The 16352-nt window shown below is 44.5% G+C and overlaps 1 protein-coding gene across 1 annotated transcript; it reads left to right on the forward strand.

Annotated features, from left to right (window-relative positions):
• The first annotated feature begins 540 nt into the window (after positions 1-540).
• On the forward strand, positions 541-16006 carry abcb6b (ATP-binding cassette, sub-family B (MDR/TAP), member 6b). Its single transcript, XM_057043698.1, has 18 exons — positions 541-601; positions 1134-1316; positions 1659-1735; positions 1960-2075; positions 2154-2275; positions 2431-2540; positions 2607-2672; positions 2797-2922; positions 3197-3273; positions 3417-3480; positions 4238-4323; positions 4554-4611; positions 5023-5127; positions 10488-10662; positions 10754-10866; positions 11012-11106; positions 12950-13018; positions 15531-16006. Exons 1-18 carry the CDS (start codon positions 541-543, stop codon positions 15628-15630), a joined length of 1803 nt encoding a protein of 600 aa, XP_056899678.1. The 3' UTR covers positions 15631-16006.
• The last annotated feature ends 346 nt before the right edge of the window (positions 16007-16352 follow it).

Genomic DNA, 16352 nt, shown 5'->3' on the forward strand with positions numbered 1-16352 from the left:
TTTAAACTCATATTACAACAGACACACACTCAGTTTGAAGACACAACAAAGCCATAGAGAGCAGCATTCAGTCATTCCTCTGCCCAAATACTCACCCCTTTATATTTTTGAAGCTACTTGAAGCATATCAGGTCTGACAGAATGAGACTGGCTAAATTACGGCCCAGAAGTCTTTCAGTTATTGCCAATTAAAAGGCTAAATGGGGCCATAAAACACAGTAACAATGCACACAGAGTGTGAATGAGCCCTTCCAATATCCATGGATCACTTCATTCAGACACTTATTGCCCCATATGGTCGCCATTAAAATAAAAAGTTAAGGCTTATTATAAAGCAGAAAAGTGGGAAGGAGGAAGCAACTTTTATGTTTCGGGGTTGTTATCATTTGCCAGGACTCTTTTGTGCCCCGTTTTGTACACAGGGCAACACGCAGCGCGAGGCAATAATCCAGAAGCCTCCACTTCAGAGGGAGTCAAGCTCCGGTTTGTCTTCAGCTACATTAGCCTTTAGAAAAATGTCCGCTTGGCTTTTGGAGCCACATGAAAGTGGAAGCCAGCGCTGCCGGAGTGAAGGCCAGCATTGCTTTGTGTGACGGGGAAGGCGTGGAAGGGGTGCTCCGGTGGGGGGCAGCTAGTTTGTGTGTGAAGGTTTTCTGGGAGGTCACCCCCTCCTGCCAGTCATGCTTAGGCAGCATTAGTGGCCTTTTTCGTGGAGTTAACACACCGGTACAACAGCCGTTTTGTCTCCGGGTCCGACCCCGCCTCCCACCCTCCGAATCCTGGTCCCAGAGCCAAAGAGCTGAAAATACCCCCCACTGAAAACACTTTCATTAAAAAAATGTCGAATACAATCATTTCTTTTTATAGTAAATTTTCTCACCGTGTCACCAGCGTCTCCATCTTCAGTCGTTCCTCCTCTTCTCTCCCGCGTCCCTCTTTCGCTCCTTTTTTCAAGTCGTCTGGATTCCCAGCACTCGTCCAACAGTGTAATGAATGTCAATGAATCGGTGTGTGTGCGCCTGTGTGTGCACGCAAAACACACACATGACGTCAATCTGATTGATGTCATATGCTGTACAAGTACTTCTGATTTGGAATTTACCGAATGCATGAATTGCTCATTGCTTTTTAAGATTTTCTTTTTTTTAACCTCTGTTGTTTATTAGCTCAACCAGGCGAAGGATCTTTGCGTATTTGTGCATCCGTGCATGTGTGTTTTGTAGTTAATGAGCTCTCTGAAGGAGGTCCCTGGTCATCACTTGTTGCCACTGTATGCATTTACACCCTGCTGAAGTTCCTACAAGGAGGAGGGGCAGGTGGGTCATGCATGTGTGTGTGTGTGTGTGTGTGTGTGTGTGTGTGTGTGTGTGTGTGTTGATCCCTACAATCTCATTCTACTAGTTTCGCCCCACAACTTCAAACGACGAGGGTTAAGACACGTTTTTAAGGTTAATGGTAATATTAGGTTTGGGTCAGGGTCAGTTCATGTTTCTGAGTCCCCACAGATATAGAAATGTCAGAATATGTTTCCATGACTGCATAGCATGCTGCCACATCTGATGATAGCCCGAAATAATGTGTTTTTTGGTGTTTTTGAATATGTTTAGTCCCTCGTTTTGATGGAACATAGAAAACAGTTTTCACCTCCTTGCGTGTAGGCACCTCTGGTTTCATCAGCAATCTTCGTCAGTTCTCGTGGATCAAAGTTCAGCAGTTTACCAGCAGAGGAGTTCAGGTAACGTGCAGATGATTCTCCTCCTCTCCTCCTTCTGTCTCTCATATTGTGCAGATTACAGTCGCTTTTTGGATTTTGGGGGTTATTCTGGGCTTCACAAGCGACTTGGCGTCAGACAGGAAGCATGTTTGATTTTAGCTGGCGTCCCTTTTCCATCGTCTGAGGCGCTAATGGCTGCCGTCCATCAGAACAGTCACACGCGTCTCCCTCGCTTCACGCTTCAGGTGTGTTTGTTCGCCCATTTGCACGGCCTGTCTCTGCGCTGGCACCTGGAGAGGCGCACGGGAGACGTGCTGAGGAGCGTCGACAGGGGCACGTCCTCCGTCAACAACCTGCTGAGGTAGGACAGGCGGACGCACAACAACCGTAGCTGTCGGTGGTCACGTGACCTGGCTGAGCAGGCGCCTTTGTCTCCCAGCTACATTCTGTTCAGCGTCCTTCCCACCATCTGTGACGTCATCATCGCCATCGTCTACTTCGTCTCGTACTTCAGTGTCTGGTTTGGACTCATTGTTTTCACGTGCATGGTCCTCTACCTCAGTGAGTAACCGCGTGTGTCGCACAAGCAAAGATTCGACAGTAGCTCAGCACTCTTCACTGTGCAGTTGCCTTATTTTCACGTCTACATTGTACTTACAAAAGCCCACGTGCGCCTCATCCGTGCAGCTGATACTTACCTGCCTGTCCGTCCGCAGCCTGTACTGTCCTCATCACGGAATGGAGAACAAAATACAGGCGGGAGATGAACAGCGAGGACAACAAGGCCAAGTCCAGAGCCGTCGACTCGCTCCTCAACTTTGAGACGGTAGAAATTCTCCCTTCAAAAGTCGTCCTCTGCAATGAGACGGAGCCTAACTGAATGTCAGCGCAGGTGAAAGTCTACGGCGCTGAAGAATACGAGGTCCGCTGCTTTCAGGAAGCCATTCTGAGACATCAGGTAAGTTCCGGTTACAGCAGGGGAGTTCAGGAAGAGCCTTTGTTGCTGCTCCGGGATGATGCTGAGGGAAACGCCGTCTTAAACTCATAAAAGGACTTTTCTTATTTCCCGTGTCCTGTTGCAGCACTGCGAGTGGAAGAGCTCAGCATCTCTGGCTTTGCTGAATCAAACCCAGAACATCATCATCGGTTCAGGGCTGCTGGCCGGATCTCTGCTCTGTGCACACTCGGTCTCTCAGGGCAAACTACAGGTAGAATCTGTTTCAATCTTAGAATCTGTTGACTTGTGGCTGGATTTAATATCAAAAATCCTAATTACCAAGCGAGTGTGGTGATGCAGCTTTCATGGTATTAGAATTCTCTCCCGTGTGATAACAGCTCAAAAAGAACACTTCTGCATCTGTTTTTGCACGTTTGACACCTTCCAGGAGAAGAAACTGTGTGCCAACATCTCATTAGCCAGTTTTTTTCTCATTACCCAGTTGAGTTCCACTCAGGGCTGATTTATGCGTTCATATCTGCCAGGTTGGAGACTACGTCCTCTTCGGCACCTACATCATCCAACTGTACACACCTCTGAACTGGTTCGGAACCTACTACAGGTGAGATTAAAGCGGCGTGAACGTCCTCCCACCCTGCATCACAGTACATGAGGGGAGTAGCGAAGAGATCACCTTCAGGAAGATCTGAAAACGCCTCCAGCCGATCGGTCTGACCATCTTTACTGTTGATGTTTGCTTTGCAGGCTGATCCAGAGTTCCTTCGTTGACATGGAGAACATGTTAGCACTGTTTACAGAGCAGAGAGAGGTGAGTCTCAAATACGCCACTTAAACCAATACATTTACTCACATAGACAGTATTCTTCTTCATTTCACGGAGCTTTGATTCTCCATTTTAATTTTCCTCTATTTCATTCTCCATTCATGTTTATTACTGGATGAATTTACAATTGACCTATTAGAAGCCTTGGAAATTTGCAAAGACCAAAGTGTGTATTAAATCAAAAGCAAACTGAAATAATCATAAATTGAATCAAACATCCAAACACCTTGTAAATGTCTTGTTAGCATCGCTCTCCTTTGGTCAGGGGAGACGGAGGTCAACAGCAAGTGTGTCTCTGTGTTGAGTGTGTGTTGGCGCGCACTGAAACACAGCATCTGCGCGTACGTCTGTCGTTTTGTGCGTGTTTTCGGTGGGAAAAGGCGTTCTCAGTCTGCCTCAGGAAAAGCGCCTGCATTCACAGGCCCTTGATATGTTAAACAGCCACATGAATGTGGACAAAAGCATTAGAGCACCTTCAAAACACAGCGGCCCTTTTCTTCTGGCTTGGGAAGCAGAAGTCAAGGGGACTCGAGGAGGAAGAGGGGAGGTTGGTAAATCACCACATTACTGTGAAAATGTCCCATCTTACGTTCATGATTACATCCTATTTCCCCCCTTTTTTAAAACTAAATCTCATGACACTAACCTGCAATCTGGGTCCACATCGATATATATGTGAATCCAATTTTGTGAGGATATTTGAGTTTGCATGTGCCTCAATGTCCTCTTGCTCATCTCCCAGGTCCAAGATGCTGATGGGGCTCAGGACCTGCAGCTCGCAGCAGGTCAGGTGGAGTTTGACAGAGTCTCTTTCAGCTATGTGCCCGGGTGTGTAGCCAACATGTTCCTGATGATAATTACAGTTGTCGATCTGTGATTTCCTCCAGTCTAATTCAGGCCAGAACAGATGGCAACTTGAAATGGGCCTGTTTTATTCATTCAGAAGGGCTCCATCAATGTCACCTAGGTGTTGTGTGTTAAGATCTGGACTATCACCAGCGATAAAAGGACTATTTACAAAATGTGTTTAGGTTTTCTACTTGTGTGTTTGTGTGCAGCATGGAGGTTCTTCAGGACGTGACCTTCACTGTGGAGGCGGGACAGACGGTCGCTTTGGTAGGGTGTGAGAATAGAAAAAAACACAAAATAAGTAATAAAAAACACTGTATTGGATGTTGTGTTTAGCCTTATACTCATTATCCTCACAGCTAATTGCTAATGGTGGACCATTAGCAATTAGCTTTTAGCGTCACATCTAAAAGCTATTTGTTAACGGCGGGTAATAACAAAGTATTGGCTTTTTAAAAAAAAATCCTGATTAATAAACTCACGCATACAAAAAAAATCTCAAGCAGAATAATTGAATTACGTTCTTAGTAATTTGGAATCTAGAGTTTGCAAAGATCCTTCATTGAAGCCTTTGCAGCAGAGCAGATAACAGTATTACCAGATGCTATCGTTCATAGAGACGGAGGGTAATTTAAGACCTGTCAATCCAAGTTTAGGATGGATTTAGTGATTTTACAGGTGGGTCCATCTGGATCAGGGAAGAGCTCCATCCTGCGCCTGCTGTTCAGATTCTATGACCCTCAGAGGGGCAGCATCCGTATCGACGGCCAGGACATTTCCAAGGTGAACCAACAGAGATTATGAATCCCTAAACATGTAAACACCCACTCTTTTTTAAGACAATCTCCAACCATCACCAGAACAAATATTTCCCCTAAAATCCATCTGATACTTTCGAGGCTTTGCCCGAGACTTTCTTAGTGTTCTGCCGGGCAGCCAGGAAATAGAGAATGAACATGTGCAGCGCACGTGTGTCAACATCTGTGAGCAGGAATCAGCAGGTGGACCACAAAGCTATTGTTGTTTTTATTTCTTTATTTTAAACAGCAGTACTTGGAGTCTTTGGCAACTGATGATAGGAGGGCAGGGAAATAGCTCTCAGCTGCTTCATGGTGTGAAAATACCACAGCACAGATGCAAAGTGAGTTATCAGCGCACACGCGTTAGAGCCATTTTCCCCTTCTGTTTTTCCCGATAACATATTTTAGAAGCAAAGAATTGCAGGAAACAGCATGAGTTAGTTGGAAATGTGAATGAAACCACACCTTAAAAATGTCAAAACGGCCAGAGCAGAGATCAAAAAGGTAGAAGAGGAATCTGTGTTTAAAGGCTCCGTAAAAAAGGAATCTAAAACATCTACATCGCTGCCATTTGTTGGTATTTTGGCCGTATAATAACAGGTGACACAGGTCTCAAAATAAAGACTCAAACCACAAGTTAAATCATTTTCTTTCCCAATATGATTGATGTTATTCAAGCTCTAAATGTTTCCACATTTAAATATTCATTCTTTCGATCTCGTTGGTTTTAGTGATTCATTTGAAGCTACAAAATGGAGAAAAAGATCCTGGTAACAGATAACTGGGATATGTGGAGACAGAAATTTGCTACCCACCCAAGTCATTAAATCATGTGGGATATTGACTTTGACAGCGAATAAAAAAGTGCTCTCCAGACCGTCATGGTCTACAAATCAACAGTGGACTATTGAATGGTGCAAAATGTGTTTAAGATTTACGTTTTGTTAGGTGATATATGGCGTACGAGGAAGGCGTTGGGGCAGCAGAGTTTAACCATGAGCCCCTGTTGAACATGCTAGTAGTAATAAACGCTGAAGCTCCAGCCTGCTATGCTATTTCTGGCATTCCTGCACTCCCGACTTCAACATCCGGGTTTTTTGGTTGCGGGACTGAAAACTCTGCGCTGCTCTCTGAATTTAAAATCCCAGATGACCCCATATTCCACGTCTGCTCTCTGCATCAGCAGTGGAAAAGGCTGCACGTCACACCGGCCGCTGTCCTCTCAGCCCCTGGTATTTTTGTGTTGTTCCTTTGAGTATTGTTGGGTTGATATCACAATGCTAACAACGGAACACAGCTACGTCTCTGGAGGAGCACATGCTGCTTTCCTTTCTCTTGGTTTTCTTTTCTTTTTACCAACTCGCACACTGACAGAAGCGCTCTGCTGTGACATCGATCTGGTTTCTTCAGGTCAAATGCACCAGCGACATGTCCAGCATCAAAACTCCAGGTCCCAGTATAACCAAGCCAACACAGCACTTGTTAGCAACGCCGCGCAGTTTGTATATTAAAGGAATCCACATCTGTTTTCTTTCTCCCTCTCCTGCACTGCATTTGCACCTTCTTTCCACTTTCCCCCCGTCCTCCTTCTCACACACGCAGCCAAACAGAGCGAGTGAGGAGCTCCAGTCATACTGTGAATAAATCATAGTAAAAGGTTCCTGAATAATGCAGTTTCAGGTCCAGACGCCAGATGTGCTTATGTGCCTGCGAATGTTTGTGTGAAGATAGCACATTTATTGCACTTATACTCAAAGTAACTTGTGTTTATAATTTGCCCCACCCCACCCCACCCCACCCCCCAAAAAAATGAAAGACCATTAAAAAGTCCAAACAGCGCAGCCACTTTACGACCACGCGGACGCCTGTTTTACGGACGTGAGCAGGCTGGTCGTGATTAGGACATAATTACACAGCTGAATGATGATTAGATCACTCAAACACAAAGCTGTTTATTAATCTATTAATCTAACTTCAGTTTACGGGCCTTTCCCCACTAAAGTACCAGCATGTTCCCATTGGCAGCCTTCAAACACAGCGTTTCCTTTCTCTGGTGAAGCATGTAGGTCAGTGGTGTCACATTAGTATTTAAGGGTTTCGTTTTAATCCGAATATAAAGATAACCACGGGAGTTTGGTGAAACTGGTTTGGAGGAAACTTGATGCAAGAGAAGATTTTTCATTTGGAAACGTCTTCTGATGCATAGCTCTTCCAATGAGAAGACATGAACTTAGCACATCGCTAGAAACCAAAGAGCTCACCCTTTTTTGCCAGCCTCGGCCAGCTGACTGCTGATAGCATCTTGGCTAATGACTAGAGTAAAAATAACCAAAAAGAATTTCCAGTTAACTCACTTTGCTACCGACATCTGTAAGAACACGGACCATTAAAGTATTCCACATCATGCTAAAACCTTTTAGAGCCCAGGAAAGATAAGAATCCTTTCATTGTTACAGTATGAGCTCCGAGCAGTTTAATATAAATTAGGAAAACGTTCCTTTCAGGCTTAAATCAACCCGAAAACTTAGTGTAATGCAGATAAACACAACTAATCAAAGGGCCCGGTAGAAAATTAACCAGGCGGTAACTTCATTTAACAGCTAAATTGCATTTGAAACTCGTACCAGTTGAAAATAATTTGCATCACATGCGATCATCAAGGAGGTTTTTTTGCACCAGCTGCTTCACAATTCTGGCTGTTGTCACTCCATTAAAATCCCCCTTCTTTTTCATGTCGAACTCTATAAATACCATTTTAATGTTTCACCATCAGGGGACTGCTCGTAGAACTTCAAATGATATGATCTTCCGCACTCGTTCGGAGTCCATCAGGCCTGAGTCAGCGTGAGATGACGTTAAAGATGTCCACTCATTGAACGGCTAGTTTTGCTGTAAAAGCTAAATCCTGTCCGATGTTAATAGGCTTTTTTTTCCCATCGACGCTAAATAAATTAAAATGATATTAAATAGGTTTTAAAACATCAGCTGCTCAGATTTGAACACATCAGGAATTCTGCTTTCAAAAAACATCTATGTCCATCTATGTAGACACCAATCAGTGCAATTTAGTTTGTTCCTATATAAAAACAGCACTAATATGCAGATAAGGACGCATTATTGAGGTTGAAGGTTGATGTTATAGTGAATATTTGATGCCCCTGAAGGGGTCGGGATCATATTTGGTGGTGGCCAAGCATGAAGTGATGCTCTTGGTGTTTTGAAAGACAGAAGAGAAAGGATTCTCTCAGATGTGGGACAACAATTCCAGATGTGCATGGAAAAATAAAACCAAATCAATAATCTGACAACACCCTCTAGATGCATGTCAATGATTTACAGGTTTAGATGTGAGAACAAACCTGTAGCGGTGAGTTATGTTAAGGTTCTGAGCCAGATTGGGATTATGCTAAAAATGGATTAAGGGCATTTTGTAATGGATGGATTATATGAGCAGTGCATCTGTCCGGTTCCGTCTGGCTCCATCACTCCTCTGCCGCCCTGTTTGTTACCGCATGTGGCAGCCACATGTGACGGTGAGTCAGAGTCTGCCGGCCCGGCTCCACAGGTCGGGTACGGAACACCAACGTGAGTCATCGTTGTGCTTTCTAACGTGTTGCACAAGTTTGACTTTTGGGTTATTTTTGGGGGACCTGAACAATAGTCCTGCTGGTAATTCACCCCCCCCACCCCCACCCCCTCCTTCCTGTGCCATTTCCTGTTTGTGATGAAAGCCTTTATTATGGAGAAACATCAAATATTCCTAAAATGATTCATTGTTCATGCAGGGCTGAGAAAAGGCTTCAGTCAGCAGGTGGATCAGCAAAGGAAGAGTTGAACATGAGGCCGAATGAGCCCACTGACACTCTGTAGTGTCTGTGGACTAAATTTAAACGCCGCTCTGTATCAAAATGATGAATATTGATGGTCACAGTCTTGCAGTAAACTTGTGTAAAATGCTTTTGCTGCCACTTTCTTTCACACCTGATCCCCATTTAAGGAAATTCTTCTGGTTATAACATCATACCTGGATGAATTATAGTATAAATGTTCACACAGAGGCAAAAGCAGAGGGTGCCGTTGGTCTTATTGCTTATTTTAATGAGTTAAATGGATTTGTTCAGGTCCGCAGTTGAAATTGTTAAGTGTTTGTTTGTGTGTTGCGCACCCGTCTGCGGTCCCTCGTTCTGCCAACGAGCCCCTCCACCAGGCTGAGCTCATCCCCAAGAGCAAGTCTTGGTAATTGCAGAATTCGTTGGCAAAGCGCTTTATACGGCCCTATTTTGCTCAGCCGTTGTAATTTTCTCTTTCATATCCATCTGTCTCTCCAACGTTTGGCATCCCAGCTCTGTATGAGAAACAGCTGCTGCGCTGTTCCTGGATGGAAACAACAGCGAATGGATGCAAGGATGAAATGATGGGAAACGTGTTGTTACTAGCCAAACCGTGGTGGTACAGGAAGTGGGACTGGTATTGTTCTGGCTGCAGAGGAGAAATGTTGCACTTGAAAGATTCAGTGTTTTGTTAGTTGTTTCGGGCTGTTTTTTCATTTATTTTTTTTAACGTTTCCCAGAGACTTTGAAAACTGGAAATGATTTCAGCCTTTTTACAAGTATAATTGTACATTAGTTTTAATAGCATCGTGCCTCCCGGTTATAGTTTGTCACATCAAAGAACTTCAACTTTAATTTTGGCCTCTTTAATTTTTAACAAATGCACATTAACACATTGTGTTTGTGGTCTTTATTTCTATTTGTTGAAAGAAGCAGCACAGATGTGTTAGAATTGTACTGACCTTTTGAAACCTGTACCTGTGTTATGCTCTACTTGTATATGACATAAATAGAAGCATTGGTAGGTGGCACAGTAGAGGCTGGAGTAAACCTTCAACCTTAAACCTTCAACGGAGGTGCGGAGGCTTGATTCTGTCACTACGTCACAGGACACATCCAATAAAGTTGCAGTTTCGCTTGATTTGAAATGTAGAGAAGTGGAAAGTAGGTGAATCTCTGCAGTCAAAGAAAGTGGACAGACAGGGAATGAAACTGGCTGAGGACACTTGCTGTCTGTGACCCAGGGCAACATGCATTATATAGTACAGGCTGGCTATCTAATGCAACATTTATATATATATATGTATATGTATGGCATATGGGTGTGCTGGGGGCAGGTCCAGTATGTTTAGATCGAGGTCGGTGCAGTTCATCGCAAAAATGTCACTAATTTGAGGACATTCTGAACATCTGGAAGCATAATTTGTGTTCTGCTCCGCAGGAACGACACGGGATGCTTTTAGATGCCGTCCTCTCACCACACGTCTGGACTTTGCTCTCTTCTCCTTCCTAGGTGCGCCAGTCTTCTCTGAGGTCCCACATCGGTGTCGTCCCTCAGGATACGGTCCTTTTCAACGACACCATCGGCAACAACATCCTGTACGGTCGCATTTCGGCCAGCAGGGAGGAGGTGGAGAGGGCCGCCGTGGCTGCCGACATACACAGCAGGATCCTGGAGCTGCCACAGGGTCAGGCTGGGGTGTGTGAACATGGAGGATGGCACAAGTGACCTGAACAAAAAATAATCAGAATTCACCTGAGGCCAACGTGTTCCAACAGGATACGACACAGACGTCGGCGAGCGAGGCCTGAAACTGAGCGGTGGGGAGAAGCAGAGGGTGGCGATCGCTCGAACTATCCTGAAAGAACCTCGGATCATTCTGCTGGATGAGGTGGGGGTCCACACAGGATTACATCACCAAGACCTCCCATCGTTACACCTGTGCATTAGCAACTCTTTCTCGGTTCTACTTTCCTACATGGTTGCGCAACACCTATTTGGCCCACTTGACAACGACTATATCTTTGGGTCTCCAGGCCACGTCTTCACTGGACACCCAGACGGAGCAGAACATTCAAGCTTCCCTGACTGAAGTCTGCTCCAACAGGACCACAATTGTGGTCGCACACAGGTGACACGACTCAGCTGTTCAACTTCCTGCTGAAGGGAATCCCACTCAAGTAGCTCTGCATCAGCATTTGATGTGTTCCTTCTGAATGTGTGAGTGTGATCGGAAATCAGATTAAGAGAGACTCTGGGCTAAAGCTTAACGCAAAAGCATCTTTTGGTCTTCGACACCGTCTGATCACAGTTGCAGCGCTAATACAGGACCAAGCTGACAGCATAAAAACAAATGTGAGTAAGAGAAATGAAAGGAAAAGAGGGAGGTAGTGAAAGAAAAACAGGATTAGAGCGCACAGAAAGAGATGGAGGGAGAGATTAAATGAAAAGCTGATTGGAGGATATGAGATGATGCGCGATGACAGGTTAACAAAAGCAGAAGAAACAGATGTCTGGTTATTCATCAGCCAGAGTGAGATGGAAAAAGACTTGAAAGGCTCTGACACTTGGGGACATGAAATACACCAGGAGTGATGTTGCTTGTGATGCTAAACCCATGTTTCATCATTTCCTCTCTGTTGTACTTCATAAGGGACAGCAAATTTATGTCTCAGATCAATGAACGATATAATAAGCCTGGCTTAAACTGCAAAAGAAAAAGATCATTCAACTAAAACACTTCTGGTTAAAATGCATAGATGCAACCTTTGAGATTCTTAAACCAACGCACAGTCCTGCCATCTGTCCACCAGATGAATTGCTCGCCACTACGAGCAATGATCTGCCCAGGAAGTAACAGCAGGGTAAAACTCAAAATATGACTTTTTAGACCGTTATTACCAAGAACTGGTTAACCAGCCTTTCAGCATCAGATGGAGCGTCGGATCGGCTCTACTCGTTATTAGTTCTTGCTCCGTTCATTTTGTACCGCAGTGACAGTGTTTAATTATAAATTGCTGCTAATATGATAATTAATCCCGAGTGGAATGCTGTTTAAGATGGAAACGTTTCCAGCATAACCTTAGACATACAGCTCGCAAATGAACGTGTTTAGTCATTGGTTCTTCTGTCTGAATGAGAGGAGGGAAAATGGAGAATTCAGTCATTTTTGCAGTCTCTCAGGAGAGGTATTTCTACCTTTGACCGAGGTTTTCTATCAAATATTGAAGGTGAACGTCCAAAGATAGCTTTTGATGACATGACACAGAGTGGTGGCTCTGCTGAAGCTGAAAGTGACATTCTGCAGTCTGGTGAGGCGTGAGCTCTGTGGTGTGCAAAGAGCGGGTTTGTCTTCTGCACCCTGCTTTCTGCACCAAGAATCGGTCCACGGATAGTTTTTGCCATGGAAAAGTTTAAGGAAGCACGCATGAGATCAGGCATCCTCCAACACCTTCAAAGGATTTCACTAGATATCCCCAACACGGGTCCAAAGCAGAGAGACACACATCACTGCGTGTGCCTTTAATCAGGCTCTTGTCAGACGCTGGTCATCAATAGAAAGACAAGTTCACTCAGAGTTCCTCTGCGTTCAGCAACATGCGGAGTTCTGCGTGTGTTGTATCTGATCCCGTGGCAGAAATGACAGCTGGGACGTGAGTGCGACTGGTTCTGATTCCAGAACCGTGATAAGACAACTGGCCATACTTTACATCCAGCCACACGTTATGACTCTTTCTCCTACTCTCTCCCCTTTCTTGCTTCCTTCCCTTTATCTGATTAATTTCTATGTGATGTTTTATAAAAAAACAAGCCTACCACTCCATATCGAGGGTGTTGTCATGACCACCATAGGCAAACTGTTTAAAGGAAAATATATATTAACTTTCCTACTAGCAAAACTGAGTGATGGCATTTGCTTTTGTTTGCCTGGATTAAAATGTTTGATGTTAAAATCATCTTTTTTGGTATTTCAGGTTGTCCACCATCATTGGAGCAGACCAGATCTTAGTGATTCACAATGGAGCGATTGCAGAGAGAGGACGGTAAAATGATCCTTATAAACCACACAAATAGATACAGCGGCATTGTAGGAAATGATAGCAGAAATGTTCATGTCCTCTCAAAAGCTGGAGACTTTTCTCATGAGGACTTTTGTGGGAAGTGAGGACATTTTGCGGACTTTTTGGTCGTCAAGATGTGGTTCTAAGGTTGGATTTAGGATTAGGTTTAGGTTAGGGTCAGGTTCAGGGTTAGGGTCAAGCATTTAGTTGGGATGTTAAGGAGCTCAGTAATGTATTATATCTATAAAAGTCCTCGCAAAGATAGAAGTCCAAGAGTGTGTGTGTGTGTGAGAGAGAGAGAGAGAGAGAGAGAGAGAGAGTGAGAGAGAGAGAGAGAGAGAGAGAGAGAGAGAGAGAGAGAGTGAGAGAGGGACACCTGAATGATTGTTTGTGGCTTAAGTGCTTGCAAATTTGTTATCTATGGATCAATCTTTAAGAGTATATTTTGTGTGACCCTTAAACCTTCTGGTATCTCTTTGCCCTGAGGCCCAATACCCCCCCCCCCCCCCACACCCACACACACACACACACACACACGCACACACAGAGACACTTAACTGCTGATGCGTACAATCCTTTGATATAGGAGCTGACTATAAAGACTTCCGTTGTCACACACTGAGGTTAGACGGACAATGAAGTGATACATCTCACTCTGTAAAATAAATCCTTACAGCAGCTGCAGCTGAATGTCATGTGCATTTTGCCATTACGGTGGTGATGGAGATGAAAGAAGATGAGAGAACCTGAGAAACGAGCTGCTATACGGTGAGGAACAGCCATGTGACCGTATTGTCCCTGCAGCCTTGGGCAGGGAGCGCCGACCAAAGACCATTCATCATTTGATCGACACTGTTATGTAAACACACGTCAGCCCCTTTTAACCTCTGGTGTCGGAATACACGCGTTTACCCCCACATGATGGGATGGAATTAGGAAGTGGGTTCATCTCCGCCCCACCCTATCCCTGTGCTTTGCTTTGTTCTTTACCATGACCTCCTCCTGAGCCTGGTTGGTAACTCTGAGAAATGCCGTGACCGGTCAGACGACCAATACCTGTTGTGTTCAGCACTAAATATACGACTGTGAAGCTGTGCAGCTCTGCAGTATCAGGCTTCAGTTTCCAGCTTAAACTGCTTTTTCATACAGTGTATTATGTCCCACTAGAGTAATAACGGTAGACTTGACTGGATTACACCTCCAGCAATGAAACGTTGGCCACCACCTTATGGTGGCAGAGAGCTCTGAGTGCCCCCTGTGACCCCAGGAGCCATGTAGTCGGGGGCGATTTGCTCCCTGCAGGGTCTTCGAGAAGATTAGTTGTAGGCGAAGGAAAAGATGAAGTGAGAGACCCCAGCGAGGACTAAAATCAAGGATAAGTGGAAGCTGCCTGGGGGTAAAAGGGTTAGCTGCTTAGCCTTAATGCTTGTTTGAGAGGTGTTTTAGAATTACATCCCCATCCTTTGTTCTTGTTACTTGAATTATTAAGTTTAAAAACATCACTTTTCACCTCTTCTTTTTTGAGTCCTTTCTCTGCTGCTCGTGATCTGCACTGCCCTCCTGCTTGCATCCTGCCCAGATCATCTCCTATATATTCTATTTCTGACCTTCACGGTCTGAATTTTCTGTCTGGGAGTCCAGACAGTAACAGACTTTTGGTTTTATTAATTCATAGTGAAGTTGGTTAAAGTGAGCAGGAGGATTTTTCAACAGCTCAACTTTGTTTTTAAAGCAGCTCTGATGTCACAAGACATTTTAAGTGACCAGCCTTCCCCTCGTCGCGTTTCCTTTTTATTTCCTGTTGTTTTGGTGGAGATAAGGATGAAATTAGAAGATGTAGTTGTAAATAAATAGTATACTGCACTGGAGAATGCATAAATCATCTGTGCTGATACAGTAAATAGTGTTTTAAACTGTGTAATATACGGTAGTGAAATAAATGGGGGCTGCACAGTGGTGCACAGTGGTCTTTGATGAATGGATCAGAGAATGGCACAAGCTTTGTGTGGGCCCTGAGGGGACTTTGAACAGCCAAATTGGTTGGTTACCAGAACAGTATTTCATCCTAATATGTCATGTTATAATGAATTAAATAATGGCTACATGCTGTTGCTTGTTGCAGCGAGAGGCATTCTTTCTGTCGTAGTTGTTGTATCCGGTCGCCAGTTTCCGGACTTTCAGTTTGAGAATGTGGTCCGGATATGAGTTGAGAACTGTAGAGAGGGACAGTCCAGGAACTTTGACATGAAACTCAATGTAGATGACTTGCTCGGGGATGCTTCGGTATGAATTCTCTGGAATGGGAATTGTTGGGTGTTTCAGGGCCCTTCCACATTTTGTTGACAGTAATTGCATACAGGATCGAAGTGACCTGTTCTGCTCTGTGGAAACGTGGCATTCGTGTCTGTGTGGTTGAAGCAAACTGAGCAGGATGGCATGAAAATGAAGCCTAATCTGATTTGATCCTTTTGTGTCTTGTTCCTTTTCCCATCAGACATGAAGAGCTGCTGGTCCAGGGGGGTCTGTATGCGGCCATGTGGACCAAACAGCAAAAGAGCCACAATCTTCAACCAGACACAGACACTGAGAATTAAGCTACCAACCCAAGCTCATCTCCACACATCGTACCCCTTTAGTGGAACTTTCAATTCATTCAGGTTATTACCTTTCACGTCAGATTAGTCTTTTTTTTAGGATCCAGTTTCCATGGTAGCAGTAAACAGTGGAAAGCCCAGAAGCTTGTCCAGCAGCAGAGGCAGGAAGTGTTGTGGTCAGACGTTCTTCTTGTAAAGCTGCGGTGATTATGTTACTGACATTGTTTTGGTAAAAACATCCTGGATGACCCAAAATTGGCCGTGTCAAAGGTTGCTGTGTGGAGTATCAGCAGCCTGAGGGTTTCTGTGAGGAAGACAGATGGGCAGTGTTGCCGGAGCTGTGTCACGTTGCCAATAAAAGCCTCAGAAACGACAACAGCGTGATGGTTTTGTCTGCAACTTAAAAGGAAAATGTTGCTGCAGCACATGGAGCTCTACTCGGAGCTTCTGTTTGCAGGGAATGAATTAAACATACACCTGAGAAAACCGAGGAGATCGAATTCTTCAATACAGGCCCCCAAAAAGAGTGTAATAAATTCATTAGAGTAAGCACAAACGCCACAGAGCTTCGATGTGGGAGAGTTTGGAAGTCTGCTGAAATAGAAGTGGTAACTTGAAACTTGAAATGGGCAACACATCAGTGTGGTGCAGACACATTCTGATGAATATACTGAGAACCACCAACACACACTCTTGATGTGAGGGTGGCTTATTCACACTGC

The sequence above is a fragment of the Takifugu flavidus genome, chromosome 1, assembly GCF_003711565.1.
Source record: "Takifugu flavidus isolate HTHZ2018 chromosome 1, ASM371156v2, whole genome shotgun sequence".
Lineage (NCBI taxonomy): Eukaryota > Metazoa > Chordata > Actinopteri > Tetraodontiformes > Tetraodontidae > Takifugu > Takifugu flavidus.